General features: G+C 35.7%; 1 protein-coding gene across 1 annotated transcript; it reads right to left on the reverse strand.

Moving 5' to 3' along the window:
• LOC142338211 (uncharacterized) lies at positions 1–24,467 on the reverse strand. Its single transcript, XM_075387862.1, has 7 exons — positions 24,272–24,467; positions 21,579–21,785; positions 19,539–19,814; positions 15,921–16,190; positions 12,141–12,299; positions 8,350–8,511; positions 1–3,138 (listed from the first exon to the last, which is right to left on the reverse strand). Exons 1-7 carry the CDS (start codon positions 24,368–24,370, stop codon positions 190–192), a joined length of 4,122 nt encoding a protein of 1,373 aa, XP_075243977.1. The 5' UTR covers positions 24,371–24,467; the 3' UTR covers positions 1–189.
• Between the last annotated feature and the right edge of the window lie 427 nt (positions 24,468–24,894).

A 24,894-nucleotide genomic window follows, 5' to 3' on the forward strand; every position in this document is an offset into this window, starting at 1 on the left:
TATGGAGACTAATTTTTATTGTAAAAACTATCAACCTCTCCACCATTTATCAATATTCACATTCACCTTCACCACTTCAGTTTTTGCACAATCATTTTATTGTCATTATCACTAAATCAGAGAAACAATTAAGATATTTTTACCTCCGTTCAATTAAGTATTCATCAACATTATTAACATCTCTTTTGATTAACGCCTGGCGAGGTTCTGCTTGATATCCCAGTTTGATTCAATCCCTCTATCTTCTGGCTTGTTTTCGTCCAATGCATCTGCGTAATTCGTCTCTTGCAAATTATGATCCATTTTGTCCCAACCTCGCTGGTCTTTGCCTCGTTCATTTCTCAACCGTCTGCTGTGATTTTTCCTACGGCTCTGATCCGTTTTTTGAGTTCGCCATTTTTGTCTCCTCTTTGACTTTTCGTTATTGAAAGGTTGATCAAAACCTACTGCGTTTTCTCTCTCTCCTGGAGCCCTGAAAAAATTCTGGAGTTGTCGATGTTTGGTGTGCGGACTGTCAAAGCGTTCATTTTCTGAACTGTCATCAAAATCGTTTCGAGAATCAACTTCATCGTTTCTGTCTTCAATACCATCATCGTTGTCATTACTGTCATCATCGTCATCATCATCATCATCATCATCATCATCATTTGCACCATCAATATCATCAACATTGTCATTTCCATCATTTCCTCTCTCTGACGAGCGATCGTAACCCTCGCCTGCACCTCGTTCGTGATTGCGATAATTTTTGTTCTCAGCCACCTCATATCGTTCAATGTCGTCCTGTTCGCTTCGCTCCACGTTCGGCTCATCCCGCTCGCTGTCGTTTTCAATATCATTAATGTCATCATCTCGCCGGTTTTCAGGGTGATTGGCGGAACTTCGCAAAACTTTTTGACTAACTGGACCCCTTTCAAGTATATCTTTGTTAAAATCATTGACATTTGATCTTTCCCTCAAGTGTTCATGATCGAAATGACTATATGATCTTTTGATAAGATCACTTTTGTCCTTGCTACGTCGATTACCTTGGTTAATATGATCAGACCTTTGATCTTTGTGCCCGCTGTCTTCATTTCGAGATCTTTCGTTCAAAGAGCTTTTATCATTACTTTCATTAACTTGTTCAGACCTCTGTCTGTTTGCACGACGATTTGTTCCGACGTTTCTGTTTCGATTCTTTTTGGATATGGTAACGGTAGTTTTGACCTTGTTTGGAACTGATTTGAGCTCTTTCGCAGCTGATTTGGTAAGAGTCGTAAACTTATCAAACGCATTGGAGAGAAAACGTCCCCCGCCATTGCGTATGGGGTTGCCGTATTGGTCTATCTCTAAAATATAACCTGGCTCAAAGTGGGATCCGCCCTCCGATTCACCAGATTGACTGATTCCTGGGTCAATTACAGCAATAATTTGGTCTGAAGCGTTGTCGGTGTTGTGTTCGTTTTTGCCCACATCATTAGTTAAATTGACCAATATCGGCTGACTTCCATTTTTCACTCCAAACTGTTCTTCCGGCACATCACGTTCAGCGTGTGATTTGTCAGACTTCTGTTTTAGGTGTTCGTTCTGGCTGCTCGAAGATAGTTCACTTTTCGCTTGACCATCAGATTCTGGTTGAGATTCGTTTCGTTTGTTCCTGGGTGTGATTGTTGTTGTTGTTGTTGTTGTTGTTGTTGTTGCTTCTGTTGTCGTAGTTGTTGTTGGAGCGATAGTTGTTGTTGTCGTTGTTGTTGTTGTCCCTCGCCTCTCAGATGTAATATCTTCTCTTTCGGCGTCTGTTCGCTCCTTCGAGGACTTGCTACCAGCCTCAGCAACTTTCGACGCCTCAGAAACTTGATCATCAGTTCTTGCTTCCTTTTCAGAGGCAGACCCCTCCGGCGACTCACCAGAACCCTCTGGTTCCCACCTTTCATTATCTATCAATATTTCGGAAGATTTCTCAACCAGGTTGTTTTCATTGTCTCGAGCTTCTTTCTCGTCTTTGCGGTCCAAATTATTGTCAGAATTGGAGCTTTCTGCTTTTAAATTTTTGACGTTTCTTTGATTACTTTTATCAACATTGTCATCAGCATCTCTTATTTGCTCAATTTCTACAATTGCAGTTGGGGCTGCGTTCATTTGCCCTGTTTCTTTGTGATCTGTGCCATTTTCTCCGCCGGCAATAATGCTAACAACAGCAGAGCCCTCGATCGGCAACTCATTCTTTGAGTCATTTTCAACTATTTCGCCATCAAGTGTAACAGGACCCCCAATTTGATCGAGCAATATCGAGTCGCTAGTTTGATTCGCTTTCAATTTTTGTTGTGCAGCTGCAAGACTTGATTGCATGTTAGAGAAATGGTTCAGCAAACTTTTTAGAGGCGACCTACCTGGTCTTACACTTTGTTGGGCTTTGGTGTTACCTTGCCCTAAATGATCATTCAGCGACTTCGTTTGACCAGGAAGTTGTTGACCAGCTTCTAAGTTTTCAGCAACTTTGATGTTAGGGTTATTTTCCAGCTTACCACCAACCTCGTGAACATATTTACCCTTTTTGTTTGAAATACTTATCAGCCTCTTGAGCAGCAAATCGGGCAAAATTTTTACAAGTACTGCTAAAATATCTCTAGTGCTCGAAATTTTTGTCATATTTCTGTTGTTTTCACTCATAGTCAGGGTGCTCGGTTGAATGGGCAAAGCTGACACTTTCATCTCTGCAACTGGTAGTTTGACGTTTGAATGATTTTTCTCATTTCCAGTTCCAAACATAGCAGTTGTGCCACTTACACTATCGCTTGTCCCATTATTTTTGAAATAGTTTGGATTCTTTTGTTGCATTTCAGCTAGTTTTTCTGCAAAAGATGTCAAGCCACCCAACACTTTTGTCAAAGTCTTACTGTCATTTTTGTTACCTTGGTCGTCAATGTTATCTTGACTAACAGCGCCCGCGGTACCGTTAGTCAGATCAATTTCCTGTACCTCTACTATGGACGGTACTTTTCGACCACTGTGCGTTTCTTTTTCCAGAAGTTCGAGGAAATGGGCAACTTGAGGAGAGATGGTAACGTCCTCCTGGTCTTTCAAGGATGGGTTCTTTTGCTCTCCGCTCACATCGGCAGCACCCGGTAGAGTTATTTCAACAACTCCAGCTTTTGGCTAAAAGACAAACAGTTGGTAGGCTTTAATATCGCTAATGGAAACACTCATGTACAAGTTTTAAAATGCCAGTTTTTCCAGAACCAAATTCAAGAATACTTGCCAATTTTTCTATGTTTAACAGTAGATTTTAAAATGTGCAAAGTGCGTCGTGTTTCAAGCAAGTTTACGTGACTCTTCACGGCAAGACAACTTCTTGACACGTATTGATAAGATCTTGCCAAGATCTTACCAAGGCGTTTCAAGAAATTTTGGCTATCATGGTGTTGGCAAGAGTTTTCAAGATCTTGTATGACATGGAAACATGTATCCAGTTTTGTTTAACTGGGCTGCAACTGAGATTTCGACTTACAAATCGAAGGAAAAAGCGGTTCTCTATTAATGCCAGATTCTATCGGTGTCTTTATCAGTGTCACGTAACCTATACATCTATGATGAAACCTAACAAATTAATTGATAGAACGTGGATTGATTCGGATTAAGTTCTGATTTGAGAAAAAGAGCCAATAGAGTGCTCAAAAACATTACTGCAAAACTACTTGAAAGTCATAGAGACGACTCAATTTTTATTGCAAAGATCAGCTTGGTTATCAAAATTTTGGTCACTCAGCGGAAATGAAACAACAAACAATTCGGTAAGGAGCACTTAAATATTTAAAAGAGATTAATGACTTCTGAGACGGCCCCTTGATGTTGTATTTTGACATTACATGCGATTTTAGAGTGAATTTTCTCAACAGCGTTAGAATTTGAAAATAGCGATACGAAAAATAATCGCCAATTATCAACTGGAAATGGGAGATGGTATGTAATGTCAAAATACAACATCAAGGGGCAGTCTCAGAAATAATCGCCAATTGTATTAACGCCAATTGCACGTTCTCAGAAAAAAAGCGGTATGAACAAGAAATCACTTTTTACGATTCAAAGAATTTGATTTGTATTGGTGCGCTGTGTTTTTACGACTCGAAGAGGAGTATTGGAGAAGTCCTTTTTTTTAATCACTTTAGTTGGAGTGAACTTTGAAGCAGGAAATGAAACGCCTGAAAAATTTTAGAGTGGTTTGGGTGCTGAAGAAAATTGAAGAAGGGAGCAAAAAGAGAGTGGTTTTTTGTTCATTCCGCTGTTTTGGAGAGAGCGAGAAAATGAGGTGTGAAAAAAATTTCTGTGAGCGAGCGAAATTTTGTGTTCACGTGCTGCTTTTTAAAACCGTTTTTTTGTTATTTTTTTTGGTTTAGAAGTCTGATTATGATATTGTGTGATGCTGAGAGTTGTGTTAATAGTGGTTCGTAGGTTTCTGGTCATTAATAAGAATTTTATACTATTTTGCTGGTTTTTCAGCTATTTTGCTGAATTTTAGGCGAATTTTAGCAATTTTCTGCGTTTTGTTTTGTTATAATGCTTTGTATGGGCTTTGAATAGACTCATGTTAGTTACTGAGTCTTTAGATACCAATTGATAACATTTTCTTAGGTTTTAATCGATTTTGCTTAGAAAGATGACAATAAACTGAAAAATATTTAATTATTTTTCTTAATTTTTTGCTGTTTTTCGTTTTTTTTTCTAAACTTAGAGAAAGTTTTCAGCCTATTCGACTTTCCTAATGTTTTAGAAGTCTTCCCGTAATATATTCGCTCCAATTAACGTTTTTGGGTCTATGTGCTCCCGTGAAAAAAAAAAGGCAAAAAACTCAATTTTTTCTATGATTTTTTTCAAGTTGTTTTCAAATGCCCTTTGTGTTCTTCAATTTTTTATAGCATTTGGGGATTCCTATAGTCCAAATTAGTTGTTTTCCATGTGTTTTTTTGATTTTGATTTTATTTTTGAGTCATTTTTTGAAAGATAATTGAGTAATTTTTATGAAGATATCCGCGAATTTTCGTGTTTTTTTGGGAATTTTTGCTGAAATCTTCTGATTTTCTGCTTTTTCCTACTCTTTAGTGTTCTAGTTTTTGATAGGAGTTTTTCTAGAGATTGTATTGAAATATATTTAGTGCACTTTTCAATGACAAATATGACTAAAATTTCTTAATTTCTAACTCCTTTTCATTTTTTTTCGTTCTTCGTTTTTACATTTATAAATAGACAATGATTTGGATTGGTGGACGCTTCACCAGTTGTAGTATTAAAAGTTTTTTGAAATAATGATTTGAGTTCAGCATAATGGTATTTGATTCATAATGTGTGGCCAATTTTTTTTTGTTTTTTTACTGAGAAAATTTTTGGTTTTGTTTTTCATTTCCTTTCTTGTACCTTCGTTTATTCTACTTGAAAATTTTGTGTTTGGTTTTTGTCTCATTTTGCAGTGATTCAACGAAATAAAACTAAACCTATTGAATGGGTTTTCGCCAAAATTTGTGTTTTTTAAACTTGCAACTCAATGTAAAATTTTTATCACGTGCTTTATCGTCTTTTCTGGTCAGTTATTTTTTCATTGTTCTTTTTCATTTTCTTGTTTCAAATTGACAAGTATTTTTTCAGTAGCATGAGCATCGTGTTAGTTATTGTGGTCAATCAGTAGAATAAGTTTTATGTTTGTTAGGGGCGTTAGTTTCCGGAATTCTTCCGGCTATGTTTTTTTTAAGATGTGTTCACACATTTTTCAATGACTTTGATCGTTCAAAACGGGATAAACAGGTAAAGCCCGGGGGGCATTAAGTTTCATTAGAGGCCCAAAGTGGGATTTAGTTGTCTTTCAAGTGCTAATAGTGATGCAGCTGCTGGGATGGCCTTAATTTAAGGTTAAAAGTTCATTTTTAGGAGTTTTTAGGCTCAAAATGGTGCAATTTTTCATGTTTTTGTGATTTTTTTGAGTTTCTTTGTTTGATTAGTCTTAGGCTGAACTTTTTAAAAGTTGATTAAGGTCGTTTGCGGCACAAAATTGCTTGTTATGACCATTTTATGAGCTATAAGAATTGGTACTACGAACACAAACCCGCGAAAGGATACTAATTTTTGCAATTTTTTTCTTTTTTTTTTGAAAATTTTTGTCATTTTTTGAGTTTTGTAGCCCTAGGTGCCGATAAACCTCCTTTAGAGTTTGATACGGAGTATGATGACAGATTACTGCATAGTTTCTAGTGGTAATGGAATGGTTTTCAACTTTTTGCCATCATGATTTTTAGCATTTTTTGACAAAGCTTGCAATTTTTTCACATTTTTTTGACATTTATTGTCATTATTGAAGTTGTTTGAGTCCCATGGGCCAGATAAGGCGCTCATTAGCGGTTTGATGATAGGTTACTGAAAAAATTTTAGTTGCCGCGGAATAGGTTTCAACTTTTGAATATCACAAATTTTAGCAATTTTTTTGGACAAAATTCGCCTTTTTTTAGGTTTTTGAAAATTTTCGTCATTTTTTCAGTTTTTCCTGCTTCAAGGACCAGGCAATCTCCTGTGAGGATAATAGGTTAATAGGGCACTTCATAGCTCTTAGTAAAAATGGAATGGTTTTTAACATTTTAGAGTCTCGAATTTTAGCATTTTTTTGATAAAATCTGGAATTTATTTAAGGTTTCCCAAAATTTTTGTCAGTTTTTGATATTCGTCCATTCTCAAGTTTGAGGAAACCTATTCTGCGTTCTGATAAAAAGTTTTTGCATGGTTTTTAGTTACAATGGATTTGTTTTCAACAATTTAACCTTTCGATTTTTGGAAGTTTTTTGATAAAATTTGCAATTTTTTCAAGTTTTTTCAAAACATTTGTATTTTAGTTATTTTTTTGTCTCAGTAGACAGGTAACCTCAACCAGTGTTTGATTGTATGTTATTAAATAATTATTAAATGCTAGGGGGCAACTGAATGGCTTTCAACATTTTAATAGAACGAATTTCTATTTTTTTGAAGATTGAAGTTTTTTCAAAAAATTATTGCTTATCGATCTAGGAGCCAATGAGTTTTTTTAAGGCTTGGAATTGGTTTACTGAATAGCCTCTAGAGACATAGAGATAATTCTGAAGATATTTATATCTTGATTTTCAGCAACATTTTCTGATAATTTGTAATTGATTGTTTTTCTTCAATTTTTTGGTCACTTTCGAGTTAATCATCGACCTTCAAGGGCCAATGAATATTTTTCAGGTCTTGCAGATATAATACTGGACCGATTTCAGAAACAAAAATTGATTTTGAACATAATTTTGGAATAGGTATTTTTAAAGGGAAAAAAATTTTGCCTTAGGTTTGAAAGCTTCGAGTTTTAGCAATGAGTATATTTTGTTTAATTTTGATTCTTTTAATTTCTCAATTGTTTGAGATGATTTTGTTTTTGTTCTGGCTGAAATTGTTCAATTGATCTGCTGGTCAGGTAAAGTACGTCTGATTTTTCCATTGAATTCTTTGAATTGTATTTCAGAACTTGGCCTGCTATGTATTTTTCGTTCTAGTCCTAAAGTTTGATCAATAGTCAAAACACTCCAAGTTTTAGCACGTTTGACTTTTGTTGCTTCATTTTTAATTCAAATTCAAATTTATTGATTACAAAAAAGATACGCCTCCAATACTTCTCTTCGAGTCGTAATAAATCACAGCGCTGATCTCTAACCGTGATGTAAGCAAAACCTAAACTCTGACAAAGCGTAAAAATTCGTTTTAGCGCAAAAATTGTTACTACTGGTTTTATGGACCGAAATTGCTTTGAAAGGGATAAGAAATAAACAGGTTTTTTCCGTATATTATGTTGAGACTTATGAAAAATTCTCAAGACAGGTCCCCCTATGCCTAATTGCAATGTTTCCTAGAATTGCCACTAAGGATTATAAATAATTAGACGACACGCAACACGCTCAAAAGCGTCTTTTCATCTATTTCATATGCTTTTTTCTATGTTTTGTCAATCTGCTTTAGATTGTTCAACGGGTCCTCTGGTCAGTTCAATTAGTATTTCATTTTTCATTCATTAGTTTGGATTATTTTAAGAACTTATCCTGCAATCTTTTTCCTTTTGTCAATCTGTTACTGGTCAAACCGCTCTTTTAGCACAATGAAAAGCGTTTCAGAATTATGCTCAATTGCATATCTGAAATTATTCAGTAATCGCACTTGCAATTTTTGAGCAAAATAAATTATAATTAGTTGGGTAAACACAACTGATTTCCCTGGCTTGTTTTTTCATACACTAGAGAGTTCTTAACGCTATATGCCTATGAAGTTGTAGCGAGTTGAAAGAGATGGGATAAAACTGTAATTTAAAAATGTTGTTATAAAACTCACACTTTTCATTTTTCCACCATCTGGAGTAAGAGCCGATGATAAAATGGTGTCAAGAGTCTCATTTGGAGTGGCGTCTTGAGTTGAGAGTGAATTATTGCCTCTAGCGCTTTCAAGTATCAGTTTAATCAGATCTTCTTCGTCAATCTCGTGATCTTTAGCCTCCTGAAAAATTAGGGGTTATAAGTAGTTTCTTTTTAAAGAGCCGATAAGTTGAGACAAGACGCACTCATTCAGTCAATCTAAAACGAAACGTGACAAAATCTTTTAGGTATGAAGAAGTTGGTGTATATTTGGGCAGTCGAACACAGACGGAAGTTCCAGACCAAGTTTTGATTCTTTACTCGGAATACGATTTGCATTGATGCATTATGCATATAGAAATAACTTCATCAGGGCTACCAATGAAGTTAAGTAGTTCATCTTTATGATTGCCCCTTAAGTTCTAGAGGAAAAACCTCTGACAATTTCCAAGCGTACCGGGGTTGCTCATCATACAAAAATCCCGGTAATCATACAAGGTCATATATGATTTGTATGATATCCTGGTAATCATACAAGTGTCATACAATTTTTCAAAGGACGCTTAAACGGCCCCAATTGTGACGCTTAGTTCGCTTGAAGTAAGATCAATTATCATAACAATTCATTTTATCCCAGTTATCATATTCAATTTTCCTGGTTGTCGTACAAGGTCAAATATGAAAGTATGATTTCCTGGTAGTCATAAAAGAATCATAAACTGGAAAGCAAATTTTTCTTGAAATCAGTCAAAAGCACACGCCAATCACATTCCAATGTTTTTAGCTAATTTACGCCATAATAAAGAAAGTTGCGTTTTTTTTCCTGCTTATCTTACGAGGTCATATATGGATATATAAATACCTTGTAATCATACAAAATCATACAAAAGTCAGAATTCTAGTCTGTACGCAAGCAGAATGCGAGAAAATCAATGATCTACAACATAAATTGGATACTATTTTCAATACCGGATTGAATGCAAATAATTATAAGGTCAAAAGATTGTAGCCAGAATGTAACGCTAGCAAGTTCTGCAGATAATTGCACTTAATGACCCCTTTTTTAATTTGAAAGAGAACAAAATGTGAAATTCCAATATGCAGAAACTTGTATACCAGAGACGAGTCACAGAAAATACTTCCACAAACCAAACTGTCATGAGCAGCTATAGCTCAAGTCTAGGGCTCCTTTTTATATCAAAATGAGCTAGATATTTTTTACCCCATTTATCTGATTAAGGGAGTTTTTTTGAAAGCTTTTTCAAAGTATGAAGAGTAATGGTTCATGTGACAATTGTTTTCCATTATTGTTTTTGATCTGAGGATGTGAATTTTACAATGAAATACAAAACTTAAATAATGCTCACAAAAAAATTCCTTTAACTAATGAGATAAACCGCGAAAACATTTTTTAAGTAAAAAAAAACCAATTGTTTTTCCAGAAAATGACCAGTTTGTCTCCGCAGAAATATTTTCCGGCTACAAATTAATGTTGCAGAATATAAACAATTTTTTGTGCATCTAGGTTTTTCTTTTTTGAACAAACTAACATCTCCTGTCTCATGTACAAATAAAAAGTTCCAACATGAAGCTCAATATAGGCAATCTTAGTTTTTCTTTGTTAGAAAAGAAAATCACAACGCTTTACAACCTGAGTTTAAGAATACCAACCGAAAACAAAACTCAAAAAATATAGGTTTGCATAGTTTTTTTACCAAAAGTTAGTTTTTCGCGAAAAAACCTTACACTAATATAAAAATGGGGTAAAGTGGATCAACATGGTAAAGTGGGGTAAATTGCAAAAAAATTGGAATTCTTGGAGAAATTGATTTTTAGCGAAATTTCGATCTCGTTTTAACTTTTATACAGCCACCTAGAACAACATTTGTCGATTTTTCATTGCTTGTTGATTTGTCTCACTTTGAGAATGTATATGGGCACGGTTGTTTTGTATATAAAGTGGTTTTGTTTGTTTTTTCTTGATTTCCTTAGAAGAATTTGGTCTACTTTTCCTTCAAAATTATAGCATCTTTTTTCATAAATTTCTCTTCGTTGATTTTTTTGGGCTTTTGACGGTCAAGATCTATTGGTTAGCACCAATAGACGTCTTATATTGCACAAAGAACGGAAGATTTGGTATTTTTGGGTCCCGTTAGAGATATCTTTACTTTTTGTCTAAAAAATCCTGTAAAAAGTCTACCTTTTTCCGAGGTATAGTATATGTCAGATATTTTTGTTTTTTTTTCTGTTATTTTTGTATTTCGCTGAACTGTACCAACTGTAGCAATTGCAATATATATAAAAATTGCGTCCGAATGTGAAAATTGCAATAAAAGTTGGAATTTTTGATGAAATCGCTTTTTTGCGCTATTTGGAAAATTTTGTCGAAAATGCGAAACTTCGAGCGGAAATGCGTGTGTAATGATATCTGTTACTATTCTTTTAAGTAAATGTTGCTTTCAGCAGAATTTCGTCATAATGTCTTCAGGTGTGTATGCATTTATATTTTTAAGTTCCCTTTTGAGTGAAGCAAAAACCTGGCTTTTTTCACGAGCTTAGATCATAACTTGTTTAGAAGTTTAATTGATGTCTCCCACATTGGTGCTTATCGTTTCCTTAGTGTATTTTCCCTGAATGATCTCCCTGTTATCATACAAGGATCATATATGATTTCCTGGTTATCATACAAAAGCATATATGGTTTCCTGGTAATCATACTTGATCATAAATGATTCCCCTATAATCATACATCGGCCATAAATGGTTTCCCACTATTCATAAAAGTGTCATAATCCTCTTAAATTTTTATGATATCCTGGTTGTCGTAAAAGGATCATATTTGATGTCCCGGTAATCATACAAAATCATTGATGATTTCCTAGCAATCATACAAGGATCGTACTAAGAAATAGCGTTTGATTCGTATGACATCATATATGATCCTTGTATAACTACTAAGAATTGTCAACCCGGGTATGCGATTCTCCGCTAAAATTTAGAGTATTGGGCCGCCACAAGAACAACACCACCCGAAGATGGCAGGTCAAAACGCTGCTCAGAAGTCACTTTGATCTGAAACTGTTTTGCCTGATCAGAGTTCATTTCATTCAGGTCGGGCAAAATGCACCCTGAAAGCATATAGTCCGAACAAATTTTTCTGATTATGCCACACGTTCTTATTAGGTGCAAAACCTATTTTTGTTGAGGGAAAATTTGATACAAATTTCTTGAGCTTGAGTCATGCTCGATTTTTGCTGTCACTCATTCGGTTGAGATCTTATTAGAACAACATTTGGCCAGGTGATGAAGAAGAGCTGGAATTCACAAAAATTGTATGATGAAAACTACGAAATTTGTTGTTTCTTTTACGTGCTTCTTCTTTGACACCGAACGTTTCCTTAGCCTTTCTTTCAGATTTCCTCCTTGAGGGTGAAATAATCACCAGCTAGTTATAAGTACAACAGAATTCTTTAATTAGTATGGCTCTGATGTATAGGTTAACACGCCAGACCACGGTTCTGGTGCTAGTTGGTTAGAACACTCTCAGCCCTAAATATTTGTGCGAATTGCTATTGACGATATAGTGGTGTATTCTTTGCCTGCACAAGCATGCCAATCGCCTGGGTATTCATAGGGGAAAATCTGCTCAAAGTTACCATCAATCACAATAGTGATTCTACTTACCAACGCAAGTCACAGTCTAACAGTTTTTAGTCTATATTTGGTTTAATTCAGACGAGGCCAATTCCGTTCAAATTTTTCCGAACGTACCTCCTCAGTTTGTTCAGTCTCTGGTTCTGATAGATCTCCGCTGCCAGAGATTAAGACTACCGGTCTTTCCACTTGCGTTGTTGGGGCTTTTGAATCATTTGTTACATTCGTTATCTGCTCTATCAAGCTCTCAACTGCCTCTTTCGGTTCACTGTTGTTCTAAAATATACAAGCAGGATCGGTAATGTGCGTTCGTACTTAATTTCCCGACCGCGCTCATATTTTCGACTTAATTGTCTAATTGTCTACCAAAAGAGGAAGAGAAATAAAACTTTCAAAGATACACATACACTTCGAAAATAAGTGGTTAATAAGACATTTGTCTGAAATGCAAATCAATGAATGACTTAATAATTGCCGCATTTGGAGAGCCGATAACACTTGCTATTAATAAGACTATAAAACAAACCAAGCAACAAAAACCACAAAACATCAACCCCGTCTAAGTAAAAATCTGTCTACTTTCAGAAAAAAATCACTAACAAAGACAAATTACATCAGTTGAAACGCAAACTGAAAAATCAAATTGTAATTCGCATCAAAGCGGTTGTGATTTTTCCGTAGTGACACTTTGTAACCAGTAAAGAATAACAAGAATAAAAAGAGGCAAAGTCAACCATCAGCGATCAGCTACAAAAATTAGACAGATTCTCTTGTAACTCCATCGGAGAAGTTGGGAGAATTTGTTAGCAAAACAGTGAATAAAACAATAACAAGCTCGAGAGCCAATGATACTCGCCATTGATAAGACTAGGAGACACAATTAACAAACAAATCAACTAACGAAAGTAACTGTTAATTTCGACCGAAAACCATTTTTTTTATTTTACAAATAGCTACATAAAAAAGTCACAATTGCAACACATAAGACCAGAAAACAGTCTAAAAAGTATCAAATAAAACAGCAATGAACATTTGCATAGCATCAGCGAAAAACTTGTATACAACGTCTGAAAATATATGGGACCTGGCCTTACTGAAACTAGGTAACAAATAGACAAAAAAGTGAAGTTTGAAAATCCGTTTACAATTTAAATACATATTCAAGGTAAAAGAACAATAAACCAATAGCTCCTAAGAGAAAACAATGGACAGACTCTTTTACATGTTACATCTTATTATCCAGAATTTGTAAAAAAGACTACAATAGAAAGTGACAAACACATCTAACAATAAAGTAGTCATTTAATATACGGGAGAAACGGTGTCGAAGTTGCTAAAACTATGGGCTATTCAATAGAGTTTAAAAACATGATTATCTGTTCTGATCGTCAAAACTAATGATAACCGTCATTAAAGCTTTGATATGACACGAATACAAAAAATAAAAAAAACCTAAAAACTTTATGATTTTTTTGAACCAAAAGTTCAAAAATTTTTTAAGAAACTTATTTTTGAACTACTAAGCATCAAGAAAATATGTTAATTTTATTGGAGGCCAACCGTAACTCAAAATAATGGAGACTAAAACTTAAGACAACAATTTAACAACATTGCTGAAATCATTAAAACTCTAAGATATAAAAAGTGACATTATGACTGCTTGATTTAGAAATTCCGGAGCATCAAATGAACCCTCGCTTCAAGAACACTTCGCGAAATAGACAACAAAAAATGACCACATGAAATCAACTTTATCAAAAAAGTTTTAAAGAATTCTGAACCACATAGCGTCATAGCCATAAAACCAATAGATGCAACTTTTTTTTAAAAAACAAAAATTTAATTGTTCGTACTGCCAAAAGTGGATGGGAGATGTCTTCACTAAGATTAAGTCCCTAACAGTATTAGCAACCAAAAGAAATTATGAAATACAATTTTTATGTCTTAACAATGAGCCGTTGAGAATTGTCGTTATTCAGAATGTGATAGCACGGCAAAAAAAGAAAAAAAATACAGGTAGAACAAAAATATTATATTGTCTTTTGCAGAAAGCAATTTCTAAACCATTAAAATCATATTCTAATCACTAAAAACATTCTATATGAACATATGCGTCTTCTTTTTAACGTTGTGTGACCACTATTAAAATGATAAAAGGCAAGGCAACAAAAAAGATTTTTCATATTGATCAAATGTCCGAAATTAGAATAAAAAACTTGAACTCGTTGTATCAATGCAAATAAGCCGATAAATGAAACGTACCTCAAGAAAAAGTTAAATTTCATTTATTGGAAGGAAGATGCAATTTGTGCTTACTGAGTCTATGCAACAGGCTGACAGGATTTTTGCACCAGTAGCAAAATTCAAAACAAATCAAGAGGAAGCAGCCAGTTGGATCTTTATTCACTGATACTCAGTCATAAGACTGAAAAAGCGACACCAAATGCGTGCAAAAACATAGCAATTCAATTCAGATAACACTTTGCTCAAGTCAAAGGAACCATGAATTTCTCTTTGAAAACGTAATATGTGATCATGAGGCCTCATTCTCAGAAAGAACCTTGAGTGAGAAGCAGTTGAATTCTGAATGAAAACCTTTTTGGTCTGTAATATACATTTAAAAATAGACAAAAATTGATGCAGTAGTTTTTCGATAAAAACATTGCCTCAAAGAATCATAATAATATTTGTTTTCCAAAAACCACAAAGAGATCAAATCTGACATAAATAATGGGACGTGTTCAATAATAACAACTAATTATTCCCTTGGTAACCAAAAAAGATACTTTGGCAACAAAGTGTTTTAATATCAAAATTGAAGAATTTGTTTTGCATAATGATTATTTTAGGTCAGCAAAAAACAGGCAGACTTTTTATTTCAGAACCATCTTAACAAAACGGAAGAAGAACTAAGTTTTTTGGATTGAAACGATTGTCAGCAGTTTGAGGTCTGTATCTCCAACAATTTCAAAAAAAGTGGGCCAAAGAAGCATCTCGTTCCTCTTTGAGGCTGAATATTGAAAAAAACATCCATTTTCAAGCTACAATTTTTCGATCAACAAAATCATTAGACCTCCTCTGGGTCTTTAGGCAAAACCAATAGCACCATTGTATACAAAATTAACAATTTTTATCAAAATTAATGGAAAATCGAGCGAAAATTCCGTAAGATGTGGACAAAAACAACAGATATCATTTCAATGTTCACAAATCTTTGAACCTCGATAACTGCCTAGAATAAACAAAATTAAAAAAACTTTTTTGTTCCTTATTCTACGCTGTACGGACTTTCTAATGATACTAATCACGAGAAAGCCCGTACTCTACGATGAGTATATCGATGAATATATCGATCGACCAAACTCTCTACGCTGAATATATCGATCGGCCAAACTCGACCGAACAAAAAAACATTTTTGATTATATAATTCCTGCCTGTTCTAACGTGGGCCGGAACAATCAAACATGGTTGAAAGAGCAAGCAAAACGGAAACAGTGAATGTATTGGGATACATCTCACTCAGAGTTCGAGTCAATCTTAAGTAACTAACTTCTCGAAACGTAACACACTGGAGCAAAATTCTTGTTTAAGAACTTCATTGCTAGCTTCTCATACTTAAAACCGTGAGGACTGCGGGGACGACAGTCGATTCGAACAGCATACCATCGAGAGGTCAGTCTCGGATTTGTGACTGGTTCGGCCAGTTTACAAAAATAACTTCGGGAAAATACCCCAATTACTATAACTCAGGCACAAATAAATCCACCGGTTTTGAAAATCAAATAATCGGAAAAACTAAGTGTTTTGCGGCATTTTGCCATGTTTGAAAGTGGTTAATGGACTTGAATAAGGATGGCATGGCATTATTTTTAGGAAAATAGTATCATTACACTTACCGTAGTAATTTGTATTGTACTGTCGTATTTAACATTAGCTTTGTATTGTTCCAGTGGTTGCGAAATTGGATCCACATTGATTACAGGACCCTCGTGAGTTTCATTCAAAATTTTATTAGAAAGGTTGTCTAATAAAGCCTGGTTGTATTTCACTGTGGGCCCATTGAGAAGAGTTGATTCGTTGAGATCAGGCGAGGTCAGGTCAAATATGCTTGCAGTTGTGGCTGGAGGTGCTGTAGACGACATCTCTTCAACCGAAGGCGTAGTTTGCTGGAATAACAGAATAATAACTTTAATTACAATTAATATGCTGCAGCGCTTAGATTTGTTTAAATCTTGGTTATATCCCCCCCCCCCCCCCACCATCGAGACCATTCGTTTATCTTGTTCAAAACTCTTGTAAAAATGGTAATCTTGAGAGATGTGTCATGAGCCAACGGTTATTAGCAGCCAGCTCAATAGTTTGTTTATGATAATTTTTGAGCGAGAAAAAAAGAGTACACATTATGACCGAGCCAATGTGAAATTATGTTATTTGGCATCGGGGCGGATTCATCTTGAGTAGTCTTGAAAATAAAAAAAAAACATAGCCGGTAGAATAACGGAAACGATTCGAAGCGTTGTGCATTATACTCTCTAATCCTAAATTACCGAAACCAGAACATAAAAATAGACACGAGAGAAAAAGCAAAAAAAAGCCCAATCAAAAAAATTTGAAAAGTATTTTAGAAAAAGCACACATTTTTTGGTTCAGGGGCGTGGGTAGATGCTAGGTGTAGGTGATTGTGGGGGGGGGGGGGGCAGGTAGGTGCGGGGTCTGTAGTTTAGATAAGTAGGGGTGACTTATGTAGGATCAAAACATCTGAATCTGACCTCTCCACCTTAAATGTTGCCCGCATTTATTTTTGATGCATAGCAAACTACGTTACTGTTAAAGTTCAATGTTCGGAGACAAAAGTCAACAATCAAAAACAGCGGTAAATGTTCGAAACGAAAACATAGCCGGTAGAATACCGGAAACGACTCGAATCGTCGTGCATTATAATCTCTTAGCTAACCTTACCGAAATTAGAACATCAAAATAGACAAGACAAAAAAACAAAAGTAGCCCAACAAACCACACAAAAGTGTTTTAAAAATGCCGACAATTTTTTTTTAAAGTGCGGGAGGGAGCTAGGTGTGGTGGGTGGGTAGATAGGTTGGAGAGCTGGGTAGTGCTGGGATAGTTGGGGGGGGGGATAGATGGGGGTAGTTAGGTGAAGGGAGGAGGTATTTTGGGGGGTAGGGATAGGTAGTGGGGGTGGGGGTAGGTAGGTGGGTGGGTGGGTAGATAGGATGGGGAGGTGGTTAGTGCTGGGGTAGTTGGGGATAGGTGGGGGTAGCTAGGTGAAGGGAGGGGGTAGGGGTAGGTGGGGGGTAAGTTGGGGGGGGGGAGAGATGGTGCGGGAGCGGTGGGGGGGCGGGGGTTAGGTAGGTGTTGAGGGGAGATAGGTGGTGGTGGTGGGGGGGGGGGGGTTGTGCGGTGTAGTTTAGATAATTAGAGGTGACTTATATAGGAACAAAAAATCTCAAAATGACCTCTTCACCTTGAACATTACCAGCAGTTCCTAATTACTATACATTACAAACGAAGCTACTGTTAAAGTCCAGTGTTCGAAAACAGAAGTCAACAATCAAAAACACGGAGGTAATTGCTCGAACAGAAATCATGAACAAACTTGCTTTCTGCTAAAAACATAGCCGGTAGAATACCGGAAACGACTCGAATCATCGTCAAATTAATCCCGAACTCTAACTTGGACAAAATCACAATATCGAATAAACAACTAGAAATAACAAAAATAGTAGACCAATATAACATAAAAAGCGTTAAAGATTAGGTACGTGGGGGGGGGGGGTTAGATAGGTACGAGGTGGGTGGGGGTAGGTACGTTGGGGTTGGGGGTAGGTACTTTGGGGGGGGTAGGTACGTAAGGGGGGTTAGGAACGTGGGGGGGTAGTTTTTTTGGGGGGTTAATTAGTTAAATTGGATCAAATGTTCTCATATTGACCTCTTCACCTTGAACTACGGTCTGTTACCAATTGCTATACATTACAAACTAAGCTATTGTTAAAGTCCAATGTTCGAAAACAGAAGTCAACAATCAAAAACGGAGGTAAAAGCTCGAATAAAAAGAAGTCAAAATTCAAGTCATGAACAAACTTGCTTTCTGCTTAAAAAACATAGCCGGTAGCATACAACAAACGTCTCAAATCTTCGTGCAAAATAATCTCCACCCGAACTTGAACAAAATCAAAATATCGAAAAAACACTAGAAATAACAAAAATAGTAGACCAATATACCATAAAAAGCGTTAAATTTTTTCAGTTCAGGGGTGTGGGTAGATGCTGGGGGAGGGGGGTGGTTGGTAGGTGGGGTGGGGGGGGGGGGTAAAGAGGTAAGTGGGTACGTGGGGGGTGGGGGTAGGTAGGTACGAGGGAGGTTGGATACGTTAGGGGGGTAGTCTTTTGGAGGGTGGGTCAGGTAGTTAAATGGTATCAAATTTTCTCAAATTGACCTCTTCACCTTGAATTACAAACTGTTACCAATTGCTCTAAATTACAAACTAAGCTATTGTTAAAATCCAATGTCCGAAAACAGTAGTCAACAACCAAAACGGAGGTAAAAGCTCGAATAGAAAGAAGTCAAAGTTCAAGTCATGAACAAACATGCTTTCTGCTTAAAAAAAACCTGTAGAATATTAAAACTCTTCTTCGAGTCGTAAAAACCTGTAGAATATTAAAACTCCTCTTCGAGTCGTATAAATCTGTAGAATCTCAATACTCCTCTTCGACTCGTAACAAACAGCTTGAGTAATAAAATGATTCATTCAAAAAGCACAAAAAAACTTAAATTTAAAATATAACTGCCTAGCGTCGGGCTAATTGATCTGAAACGACTGGCAAGCGGTGGGCCTCGGTAGTAGCGAGCTGGGGCTTAGGAATACAGCAGGTAGGTGTGAGCGGAGTGCGGGGTTTGGCAGAGGGGGGGGGGTGACAGGGTTGTCAAACTTCCTTCATATCATGCAATTTTCTCCTCGAAACCATTTTGGTGAATCGCCTACTTAGTGACTAGTAAGGCGTAAGGCTCTAAAAGAGCTGTTCGGCCACTTAATGTGTCCCGATCGCTATCTGTTCATTCTGTTTTTGAGGACGAAAAGTCAAATTGGTCAGACGAAAAATTGGTCGTGCGGAAAACTGCATTAAAAAGACCAGGACTAATATAAATGCTACAAACTATGTTTGAGAGCAATTAAACTTAAATTTAAACTTAAATTTAAACAGTTAGCTTTTTAAGATAATTTAAGTCTTGGAATAGTTCTAGCGTTTAGCGCATTTTCCGTAAATTTATGAGCCCCACCTTCTCATTTAATGGTCAGTTTACAGATTTGAAAACTCCCAATTGCCAAAAATAGTGGCTTTGCATCAGGACGACGGGGCTACTGTAGTTTGCAGCAGCATGGAGTAAGTTGAGACGAATTCTCATTTTTGAACTGAATGTAAAAATTGGGCTGCAATTCCTTAAACTTTCTCTGATTCAGATTAAAATTCAAATCAAAACTGCTATCATCATTTACCTCAACCTCGACCACAGCTTCAGTGATGACCGGCTCTATGTCCTCAAAGTCGGGTACTTGAGTTTGTGGTGGAATATTAATTGTCTCATTTTCATTCTTTTTCGCGTCCGATTCGATTGTTATCTCAATTGGTATTGTATTGTTAGTGACATCTAAAGCAATGGGCTTCTTCGATTGCTTTATCACCTCGATTTCAACAGAGCTATCATTTTTAACAATTATTGCGGGAGCTGGAGTTGTGGTGACAACTGGTCGGGCTTTTCCTTCAGTCGGAGCCTAAGAAGAAAAAATCTATCTCTACTTTTCCAGTGATTTCTGTTGCAAATTAATAGCTTGTACCTCCTCGTTTAGATCTTACAACTTTGTAATAAATGACAGCTCTGATTCTTTTTTGTTTTAGACAAAATTTTAAAGTGGTTACCGTAATACTTCGGATCTTTTCTGCTAGTACACCCCCCCCCCCAGCCCTATAAAGCCGTTAATTTAGCACCTCCCACAAAAATAAATCTAAGTTTTTGCGAACTGTATGAGTGATACTTTTATTGAAACAAGAGTGTCTAGAGAAAAATCAAAATTCGGGCCCTCATTGTAGCCGATAACACCAAAATTGATTTAATACAGAAATTTTTATGGATGCTTACGTTGCATGCAACAATTTTGGTTGAAATACGTACTATTTTCAAACTATAGCCATGCCAGCTTTTAATAAATTCATATTGTTCATATAATTTCATTTATAAAATTAATTAGCTTAAGAGTATGTTCAAATCTATAAATTGGGGGTGTATAACTAAGCGGAGGGGAGCTAGAAGAAAAGATCCAGTATTTCATAAAATAATAAAAACGTTTTTATGTGTTGAGTAAAAATATTTTGAAAAACTGAGTTTTATTTGGCTATGAGTGTTAGCTTCCATTACTGAAAACAGAATTTTGACATCCTTTGATCTTTTGACAAGACCTTTCGTTTTGCTCCTGAAAATTAAGGTTTTTGAAAAAATGGATCTTTTAAACAATTGTCCCCCTTTTTGCAAAAGACGGGGCTATTCTTGAATAAAATTTAAGCGAGCGATTTATTAACCAATCAGAGACGACTAATAACTTTGCACGTGTGTACATACTATGTAAAACTGAAAAGAATAAAATACGGCATGCTATTTTAAGTAGCCGAAGTGGAATACAATGCAAAAATAATTTCCGACAGTTCTTACTTTCCGGCAATTGGGAGCTGAATTTTCCAACAATTCTTTATAATTCTTGACAAAGCTCGTGCTTATTCATATGAACTTTTGCTAAATCTTGTCTAAAAGTGCGTTTTTCAATTTTTACAACTTGGTAAATCTTGCCATGTCATGGTTTATTTTTCTTGGTTATCTTGACAAGATAATGTTTCTTGATACTCATGCAGGTACGATGATTTGTACGATATTACAAGTTCGTAAAAAGCATGATATTTTCATGGTACGCAGCATGTTAAGATCTTGTGTGTATCAAGTGTCGGTTCAATGGGATCGCCGTGAACAGTGGTCAACAAATAAGCTTAAATTGATATCCGGCTATCTAAACTGTAGTCAAAGTAATATTGTGGTTAAGTAAAGCACAGAAGGGGAGCAGGGAAATTCTCTACAGGGTAGCAAGGGGGGGGGGGCAGTTGTTGAAAAGATCCGAAAAAAATGCAGTCTTTTTGTCAGCTTTTTTTGAACTAAATTTTATAAAGTGGTCACCTAGAAACAGAATTTTAACTTCTATAGAGCAAGATAAACTGATGTTTGGCAATTTGGTAAACTGATGTTGTTGCAATTTATGCTAGTTACCATAAGTATGAAATGAGAAGCACTAATGAAACCGCTTTATAAATCAAAAATACTGTGGAGAGTTTTTTAATTGTTATCAGCAATTTTCAATTTCTAACCCAGTGGACTTAATTTGTTACTCTATGGAAAAATAGTTTCGCGGCTTATATCATGATCTTAAACTAGTGAAAGAATTTTTTGTTCCATATCAGATATTTGTTCCTTCAAAAAGATAATTTTCCATATTTACCGGAATAGTTTTAACAGCTCCAGCTATTTGCTGGAATGGTTTGCTAGCGGTCAAAGTTGATAAAATAAGAGCGGTGTGTGTGGTTGGTGTTGGTGGCTTCTTCACTGGCTTCACTTTTTTCGCTTCCTCTTGTGGTTTCTCATTCTCATGTGAGTCAGGTCTGGGACGTCCAATTAATTGAAATGCTTGCTGAGTCGTGATCGGTGGCTAAAGATTAACACATCAACTGTAGTTTCTCAAACAACAACTGAATCAACTTTAGGTATCAGTTCAGGCGGAATTCCAACCATTCATTCAGTTTTGATAAATCACAACTATTTTACTATTTTAGATGTCAAAATTAAATATATCCGCCTTCGCGGACGACAAAAGACAAAAAAGTGAACAAAAAATGGAGTTGATGATTTAAAAAATACATTTTCTAGGTACGCTAAGAAGATACGAAAGAACTAATGATCTAATGAATTAACTAAAGAAATTAATGAAATCTTGGTTCACAACCGATCATTGTTATTTATATCAGCTCATTTGGAATCAACAATGGAACCTCTGTCGATACTTTCTAAGAAAAATCTTTTGAGCCATCTCTCCCAAATATTTATATCAGTAATTTATGGCCCATTCAATTAGACAAATAAATTAGGCTGCCGACTCATCATTTGAGACATCAAAAAACATATCACTGTTTCTTAATCCCGCTCATCAGGTGGTACATTTTACTAGTAAAACTCCCCTCAAGTTTGGTGGGAAAAAATATGACCTCTACGCTAAGAGCATTTTTCACGTAACAGGTGCAAACATTTTTTTTATATTTTTTTAATAAACAGAGAGAAAGTTGCTATTGAACTGTAAACAAGACTTCAATCAAGTGCTCGATTGTTTTGCCAATTTAGGTCACAGTTTTAGAGGAATAAAAAGTATTGGGATTTTTTTTGATGAAAAACTAAACCTTTGCAAAAACCGCAGACAGTATGCCATAATTAGATAACCCAGGACACTATTAAAAATTTAGTTAACTGACGAACAATGAGATATTAATTTTGAATTAATTTTGAGTGAAAAAATGATTTAAAAAAGGAGAAAACTACAGCGCGTGTTTCATGACAACGACGTTTTTTGAAAAACAAATTAAGTGTTAATTATCTGAAATTGAACTTGCTTCAATGAAACGGAGGCATCGCTTCCAGCACAAATTTTTGTAGTTTTATTCAACTAATAAGAAGTTATCGAATTTATTTTTTCGGTTAACAGAAACCTTGAAATCTTACCGAAAGTAAAACAAGTCAGCCTTTTAGCCTTTTTGCAACTAAAATAGGCAGATACCAAAATTTTGAAACACGCAAAAAATCATCTTGTTCTAGATCAATTTTTAGTCCGTAATTGCTATCACGCTATTGTATTACTTCTTTCCCAAGTTAGTCAGAATACTTTTGAATAGAAAAATGGAGGAATGACATTTTTGTACAAACCTCGTTTTGGAAAAAAATTTGAATGAAAGGATTTATCTTTTTCCGAGTTAGCTGCTAAATGGTGTGCGAAAAGGCAACTTAGCAGCACTGCAATACAAATTTTTTTTTTAATTTGATTTCTAGAGACCCTAAAGATAGTTAAATAGTCAAAAACTTTTCTCGAAGCCTTACGCCGTGCTTGATTAAAAAAGGGTTAGGGGATACTAGGCGAAAATTTGATTAGGCGAATCCATTTTTATAGCCTTTAGGCGAAAACTTTGAACTAAAGTTTTGAGGACATTAGAAGAATAGCAGTTAAAACACTCAAGGATGATACTCTGAATCCACTCGACGCTATAAAATACTCATTTGTTCCTAACGTCCTTACAGGGAAATGGGTAAATAAGGCACATTTAATAAATGTATCATTTTTGCGCCTCGGTAACATTCTGGCAAACGTATTTGACAAAATACGGAAGAAAGAGTCAAAAACATGAAAAAATATCCATTTCTTTTTTCTAAATAGTTCAAAGCTATGGTCATAAAAATTTTGAGAAGAATGGTGTCATAGATGCTGGACGGACATAAAAAGAATTGCTACATTTGCTCAATATTAAAAAATAACACCATTTTTGTTAGCGATTATCTTGTAGAGACAATTTTTAGGGACAATTGGGTACACTGCAGCGTCAAGTGAATTTCGAAGTAACGCTTCTAATGGTTTTAATTTGGTATTCACCTTATGTCCACAAAACTAGTTTAAAATTTTCACCTAATGGCTACAGAAAGTGTGTTCGCCTACTCGAGTTTTTACCTAATATCCTACGCCCTATTAAAATACACCCAAAGAGATGGTAACAAAAACTGATACAGCATCTTGTTAGCAAGAAAACAGTTGGTTCACTCATAGTGTTTTGAACAGCTGTTCGGAGGACCTTTCCCAAACAGTTAGTTTAACCCTCATCTTGAGTAAGCAAAGAATTGAAACCCGCAAAATAGATCAAGCTAAAAATCCGAAGTTTTTTTGTATTTTCACAACTTTTTTTCAAGCTTAAATCTCTTGAACATTTTAATTTCAGGAACCCGTTATACTTTGTTGATACTTTATTCAAAATAGATACAGACGTACCACAGTAAAAATAAAGACAGTCAAAAATGAAGCTCGAATTGACTAAAAGTACATCTTGAGACGTCAATAAAAATATAGCCAGAAAAAAAACAAAAATTGATAATTTTTGGACAAACCTCTTCAAACTCGTAAGACGATGCCAGTAAATCAATGGCATAAATGGACAGAGGAAGAGTTGTAATGTAAGAAATAGTCACTAACAAAAACAATTGCATTTCACTACAAGTTCAAACAGTGAATCTCCATCAGTTAGACCCATAATAGCTGCTGAAATTATGGGACCAAAAGTTGACCACATCATGCGTTATATGTAAGATGTGAGCTGAAATTCCCTGCTGTTACTACGTGGCTCACTATGGTTTAGAGCCAAAACTAGCAGGCCGATTTAAACAGGTCGCCAAAGTATGTCGAATCCCAATTTGTTATCGTGTTTGTTGCATGCAGTGACTATGTAGCTGTATGTGGAATTTAAACACGCGAATTCGATTTGAACACAAGGGTATAAGGTGCCCTGTTTAAATAATGTGTGAGCGCACAGTTTTTTAGAAAAATATTTTCGGTACATGCATGATAAATCGTAACTTGGAAAGCAAGCATAGACGCTGAGCAAATTGGTCAAAGTACGTGTTTATCAGAAAAAGCTGGTGATTTGAGGAGCCCCCAGACTAGAGTCAGAGACATTACATCATCTTTGAATCGGAACTTTTGCGCTCAAATTATGCAACATTTGCGCCCACAT

The sequence above is a fragment of the Convolutriloba macropyga genome, chromosome 1 (assembly GCF_964194025.1).
Source record: "Convolutriloba macropyga chromosome 1, txConMacr16.3, whole genome shotgun sequence".
NCBI lineage: Eukaryota > Metazoa > Xenacoelomorpha > Acoela > Convolutidae > Convolutriloba > Convolutriloba macropyga.